General features: G+C 32.0%; 1 protein-coding gene across 1 annotated transcript in view; it reads right to left on the minus strand.

Annotated features, from left to right (window-relative positions):
- LOC107625610 (uracil phosphoribosyltransferase) overlaps positions 1,703-7,394 on the minus strand; it is a gene marked incomplete at its 5' end in the record, with an annotated part of 6,687 nt that continues 995 nt past the window's right edge. Inside the window, 10 exon segments of the mRNA XM_016328293.2 lie at positions 1,703-2,068; positions 2,191-2,238; positions 2,440-2,495; positions 2,688-2,755; positions 4,109-4,170; positions 4,386-4,434; positions 4,726-4,807; positions 4,935-5,012; positions 6,467-6,525; positions 6,925-7,003. Of these exon segments, the coding sequence (XP_016183779.1) occupies positions 2,017-2,068; positions 2,191-2,238; positions 2,440-2,495; positions 2,688-2,755; positions 4,109-4,170; positions 4,386-4,434; positions 4,726-4,807; positions 4,935-5,012; positions 6,467-6,525; positions 6,925-7,003 (633 nt within the window).

Below are 7,394 nucleotides of genomic sequence, written 5' to 3' on the forward strand. Positions count from 1 at the left end.
AAAAAAAAAAAAAGAAACATGTTAGAAATAATATGACCAGTAGATTGTCTACGAAGGTAAGAGATGGAAGAAGAATATGATTTTGGGTGTTTTTTGGCTACATTGTAGTACTTTAAAAGATAAATTTTTAAAGTTGTTCTCAGTTTTAAATAAAAAATGATCTATCATAGAGGATTGTGAATTTTGAAATCAGTTAGAGTGGATATAAAATTTTTAATAGAGGAGAGAACTATACTAATAAGAACTAGAACTTTTAAACCAATTTCATAAAATATTGTAACTAGTTAAATTAACATCAAACAGAGAGAATAGGGTAATATAAAAATTTGATAGAAAAAAAAGATATTTATTCTACTAATTTTTTTTGTGCAGCTTTTACAGACAAAAATAATTTGGAGGATATAATAAATTATAACTTCACTATAATTATAGTAAGAGGAATAATGCCACCAATAGTTGAACTGTTTGTTTGGTTTATTTTAGTTGATAGAGTCAACACTAAAAAAAGAATATGTAGACTAAATACTATTGGTCAGAGTGATAATATTTATAATATTTATGCTTTACATAATAAGAATGTTAAAAATATTTATCATTTATGTTTTGGCTGTAATTTACTTGACAAGTGAATATGGTAGATATTGGACATTTTCAATTTTCAAGTACAATCAATCAATACTTTGAGAATTGGACAAGTGTGTCTAGTAGAAAAGAGAATTGCAAGAAGTAATTCATTTGGTTTTTTCCTGTTATTTGGAATACCTGGTTGAAAAAAATTCGAAGATTTTCCAACACAAAACATCAGGTGTAGCGCATATCAATATATCATACACAAATCGGCCCAGAGACAATGATGGTTAGGTTTTGTTTTTCTTATTATATTGTTCTACCTTATTATTGTGCTGAGTTCTTCTGTTTAAAAAAACAAATAAATAGTTTATCCTTAGGGCTTAGGTTTATCAGCTTATGAGTAATAGTAAAAGCCCAGTAAAATTCATATCCGGGTAGTTTAGATCCAGTAAAACACAAACACAGACAATAATCAATATGAAGAAGAAAACTCATAACCAAATGAAGCCACACCAAGTTCGAATCCTAGTGTAGTTGCCAGGTTAGTGTGTGTGTGTGGGATGTGTGTGTGAATGGTGTTGATGACCAAAAAAAAAAAAGAAAAAGAAAACTCAACCAAATCGAGAATTTATTATTTCAATTTTAAGAAGATACTAATCCGGTAATCCCATTACCAGACCAAAAAATAAATAAAATAAAGATACTAAACTCCCTGTTAACTCTGTGCAACACTAATTAAATGAATTATAAATTTAATTCTGATGCATAGACGTTGATGTAAAAGATGTTACATAATTATACAGGCGTATATTATCAGATAGATCTTCGAATTAGTATATGCAATGTTAAATCATCTTTTAAAACGACCTAGTAATTTTAGTGATTATGTATTGCCTTATAAGATAGTATATCATGACATGTAACACTTACGAATTTAATTTCAACAATAGAAGCGAAGGTCTTCATAGGTTTGGATGAAATTACCTTCATAAACACAAACCCTTAGTCACGGATAATTTAAAACAGATTAAAGTGTTTCTTAGGGGAAAAAAACAAATAAAAGCTGTAAAAATGAAAAAAAATAAAATATAAAATTGATTGATATTTGACACTAAAATAAATAAATAAAAACTTTTCAAATTGAATAATTATATAGATACTACTACCAAAGACCAGAACGCTAACGTTAGCATATTATACAAAAATATAGACACTAGCCAATTTTCAGAGTTTTTTGTTTTGTTAAAAATTTAAAATTAAAATCAAAACTAACTTTTTTAAAAGGAAAAAAGGCCTCTAAGAGGGCTACTGGTCAAATCAATCAAATGATGTTGGAAATCCAGTAGCCATAAAAAATCAAGAAAAAAAAGAAAGAAAATTATAGTGCCTCAAAAATGGAAATGAAGCAGGTACGGGACACATGTATTTTTGTTCATTTCATGTAGTTTAAGTGCCATAGCTGCGGTCCCCAGCATCTCCAAGACCAGGAATTATAAACCTAGACAAGTGAAATTATAAACATTAATCATGTAGATATTAATATATAAAGCAAGCTAGCTTTCAATAATATGAAGTAATAAAAATCATAACTATAAATCTATGATGTGGGGAGGCACCGACCCTTTTTCATTAACTGTAGGATCAATTATTCCAGTATATACATGAAGCCTGAAAAATAAAAAAGGTGATTTAGTTAGAAAGTACATGCATTTTCTATTTCAAGATAACAATCAATTTGGACAAAATGATATACATAAATTTTGTAATTTACCACTTTGTCCAAAATGACAATTCTTTTGGATGGGAGTGCATTTAACAAAAGGCTTGAGGAAAACAAAATTAAGAAAGTTAACAGAGTTATGTGAGTACCCAGGAAACTGCTCGCTAAGCTTTTGAAGGGCTGGAGGAGCAGCCACAGCAGATATCTGCAATGTCATCCATTCCATTAACAAATTAGGAGAATATATATATGTATCATGCATAATGTGGATAGGGTAATGCATAAACAGAAGCTGTTTTAACATTATTATTGTTGCTAGAGCTAGAGACCAGATTATTGGATAGTGAAGCATGATGTTGGGATTATTGGAATATAATTCTAGATTATTGTTGCTAACCACTTTAATGTGCTTGTTGCTTACTCCACGTTCCTTTAATAGATTGAGGGCTGCCACTATAGTACCACCTGAAATTCAGCAATAATAATAATAATAATTAAAAAAAATCTGACCACTTTATGGCGTAAATAGATTTTCAAGCATATGCAACATAACTTTGGTGCAGTAGATATTTTACAATGCACTATTGTGTCCAAAATATAACATTCACTCCCAGGCCCCAGAATCAGTGGTTATAATTCGTTGAAATTAAAAAAATTATTCAGTCTCTATGAATAATTTGTAACTAGTAAACATTTGAAATAAACAGACAGAAGTTAATTATTGTGCAGATTCAGGGTTAAACCCTAAAGTGGTCCCTAAGATTTGCCATTTGCATCGAAAAGGTTCCCAAAATACCAGCTGCACTGTAAACATCTCCGAAATCGGAAAATTGCACCACGTTAGTCGTCCACCTCCTTTCCATCAATTTCCTCGATGCCGTGATTGACCTGGCATATACGTGCCACACTGGAGGAAATTGACCAAAAGGAGGTGAAGGACTAACGTGGTGCAATTTTTCCAATCTTGGGGACGTTTCCGATACAATTGGTATCTCGGGAATCTTTTCAGTGCAAATGGTGAACCTCAACGATCACTTTCAGGTTTAACTCTGCAGATTCATAGTTTTACTAAATTTTCAATTAGATACCTATAGTTTACCTATGTCCTATAGTTTAAAGGTTTATAAATTACAATCAAGTCCCTATAGCTTAAACATTTCTAATCCTGTTCCTATATTACAAGCATTTTTCAATCATGTCTCAAATTTAAAAATTTGGGGACCAAGTCTCCATACTGAATGATAATCACAAGTTTTTTGAAATAATTGTGTAACATAAGAACTTGATTACAAAGTTTTAAATTATAGAGCTTTCATCCAAAAAGCATTTGTGCAATATAGGTTTTCATTAGAAGTGTTTACTATAAGGATCTGATTGAAAATTTTTGTATAATACAAGGAATTGATTACAAACTTTCAAACCACAATGACCAAATTGAAAATGTAGTAAAATAATTTTGAAGCCAAAGAGATGAACCAAATCACATTCATATGCAGCCTGTGTAAGAGGCAGGCTGAATCTCTACTAAATATTTAACATTGAGATCCTAATATCTGTTATTATGACAGCTGCTTTTAAAATGTTGCTTTGAGGATTACATGAATAATATAGAGCATACACGTGTGATAACGAAATTGCATCATATGAACCAGGAAAGCAAGGTAATAGGTTCATTAACAGGAAATGTTTTTCTTTCGTACTTGTAACCTATTGAGCAAAATGAATAAGAAGAAATTCCTTCTATGATAATGGCAGCAGTAGAAAGGTTTCAGTCTTGATCTTCTGATATCAAAATGCAAAACATGAGTGAATACATACCTGTTGCCAGCATAGGATCAACCACAAATGCTTTAGATCCTTCTGTAAACTTCTCAGGTAACCTGAAAATTGCATGAAGGAATACATAAATGAAGGAGCTCAACATGTCACAACTCACAGTTCAATAAATAAATTAATAAATAAAAGATACAGAACCAGGTCAAACAATAGGGCAGCCCTTATGAATCTCGCTGAAATGGTCACAAAGCCGCCCATACAAGTGAAGGAAAAACAAGGGTAACAAAACATATTACCCTTTCAAGTATAAATTTCTTACTTGTTCAGATATATGGTTGGCTGAAGTGTTTCCTCATTTCTGCTTATTCCTTTTGCAAATGAAAGGGGAATAAAAGAAGTTATTATTCAATTTAAGAATTGAGAATACATATTGCAATTTTAAAAATGAGCATCAACAAAATTCACAAGCTTTAAACAAGTGATCATTTTATCTCAATGAATCAGACGTGGAAATATACAAATATGCAAAACCAGATTTTTCCTGCTTAAATGATCTTTTTCAATTTGCCTCCAATGCCAGGTTTCAAATAACATAATAAGCAACAACAAGCATAGGCATCCAATTATTTCATTAAGTACTAATAAGAATCTGTCATGACCTAGATGGTATGTTTTTGTTGCAGGCAAGATCGACGACGCATGCTCGGCAAGAGCAAGACCAGCTCTCAAGATTGGAATTACCTGGGGAAAAAAATTGGGGGAAAAAGGTATAACATCAGTTTAGTTCAGTATGAATATAACAATATAATTGTCAGACCATGCGGACTTCAATTATAGAAAAAAACATCGAAAGCAATATGCTACTTACGGCCACAGGCTCTCTTGGATCAATGAATTCCACTGAAGCAACACCCATAGGTGATTGAATCTCCCCAGCCACAGTAGGCTGAAAAACAATTAAAGCACCACAGAGGAAAAAAGAATGAAAATCCACATGCTTGAGTGTCATAATAAATGTAGAAAGATTATTAAATGGGAATTTTAAATAACATCAAAGGCACAACTATTTAATACAAGTCATCATCACAAGTTCACAACTAGATTCCTGTATTAGGGAAAGCATGGTGCAGATGCACTTGCACTAAGAAAGCTATAGACTTCAAAATCAATCTGCCTTTGGATTTTTGATAAGTCAAAAATATAATGCTGAATACAGTATTCTAAAGAACTCATAATATTGCTTTATGTTTCAGAAAGCCAATACTCTGGTAATTTCATAGGCATAGATCCAGTGTTACTTTAACCAGGAGATGTAATTGGGCCATTATACAGAAAAAGAACATTTCAACTCTAGTTTAGTATGCAATTATTTTTCTAAAGGAAAAGTTTTACTTTAATACTGAATATGCCTGAAATTGTCTTTAGGGGCTTATCATATATCTATCCTAATTTGGAGTCTCAATGCAAGATAAGGATTTAGTTCCAAATCCTTGAAAAATAATCTATTCTAAGATCTATATTTAAATGCAGATATAGTTTCTTTAGGGTGAGTATCCAGTTGAATAAATTAGCACAGAAAGGTTACTATTTCTGGTTGTTAGTTGCAAATAAACCTAATTTATCATACCAAAGTCTCGACTATAACATGGAAAATGAAATGAAAATAGAGACAAATATGATTTTCTGTTATTGATTATTAGAATTAAGAATTGAAGGTAAACCAAGTATTTATACATCTAGTAAGGTGCATGATTAGGGCATGCACTCTACAGTAGCAAAGCTCCTATAACTACCCAAAATGTGATAACCGCTTGACAGCTGGCTAACTACCCTGCACATGATGCTAGCTCAGACTCTTCTTAATTAATTGAAGTTGGTAAATGCTGTGAAGGTTCTAATAAATGCCATTAACATTCCTAAAATGGTGATCAATTCTTACACAAGAAACACATAATTTATATATGGTTTCATGGCAACTGACTCAGCTGCCTATTTTAACTTGAAAAGTTAAAACCCATGGCATCCGAATTTATTCATGCCCTAAATTACACTCAGTGTCTTCATATCCGGCACATCTGCCTTTTACCAGTAATCCCACACCATAATCCTAACCCATGAATACTAAGAATTTGTTTGTCCTACCTTAGACAGAGAGTGAGGAATCCATCGAGAACAAAACAAATAGCTCAAGCAATATTTTGAAGATGTTGATAGAAGATGTTCAAATAATTTATAGAATGAATGTCACTTTAACCTGACCACCTCTAGAGTCTACATACATGTAATGCCTTAAATTTTTTAGTTTAAAGTTAAATCTTAAATACAAAAAAGTTAAAAAGTTGAAGCATGGGGAAAATAAATTTTTAAGGCAAGGGCATGAGCTATGCCCCTTTAACTAACCAGCCAATCCCTTGAAGCTTCATACATTAGTAGCCTCCCCAACTCAGCCATTGCATTTCCTACATTAGAAGCATTAAATGCCAAATAAATATGAATATAAATAATATTATATCAAGTCATGCTCTTGGAGCAAATCTAATGATCCTCCAGGAAAATCTACAACCACATAATTTCATTTATAAAGGGTTTAGATTATATAAAAACCAGAAGATCAATGGTTGTGAATGTTCCTAGTGAACACATTAAATATCTTCTAGGAGTATGGCATGAGTTTGTCAGGAAGCTACATTTCCATTAACCATTAACCAAGGAAGTAGCTATTAGCGAAATAAAGTGATGAGGCTGTTCAGCTGTTCCAACATTGGTTATACCGTTACAGTACACTGATCAAAATCGGGTTAATGTTAGGTCCACATTATAGGATGTTGCTAAAATAAATTAAAAACTTTGACACTCACTGAAGATAGGACAAGGAGTCTGCTCATTTCTCAGAACTGAAACCCAATGCTTGATCAAAGGGTGTGGAGGCACATACACCTTCAAAGCCAAACAGATCAAAACAACCAATTAAGCTATCACAAAACACAGACAAACTCATCAAAAGGAAAATTAGCTCCATTCCCTCTATTTGGTGTTTATCAGGGCATAACAAACCAAAAACAAATAAAGCCTTAATCCAAAACCACAAGAGGAATAAGAATTGAAAAATAATAAGCATATTAGTTAGCCATTTAGTGCATGTTTGGAAATAGTTTTTGTTTTAATGAAATATTTGTTTTCCCTTTGATTATGAAGTCTTTTGATAGTTGTTGAAACCATAGCAAGTTAAATCCAAAAACACACATTTAAAAAGAGAAATCACAAAAAAGAGAAACCTTTATTTCCCCTCTCGGTAGATAAACCCCATAAACCCAGAACCCAAAGACAA

The sequence above is a fragment of the Arachis ipaensis genome, chromosome B02, assembly GCF_000816755.2.
Source record: "Arachis ipaensis cultivar K30076 chromosome B02, Araip1.1, whole genome shotgun sequence".
Classification (NCBI taxonomy): Eukaryota; Viridiplantae; Streptophyta; class Magnoliopsida; order Fabales; family Fabaceae; genus Arachis; species Arachis ipaensis.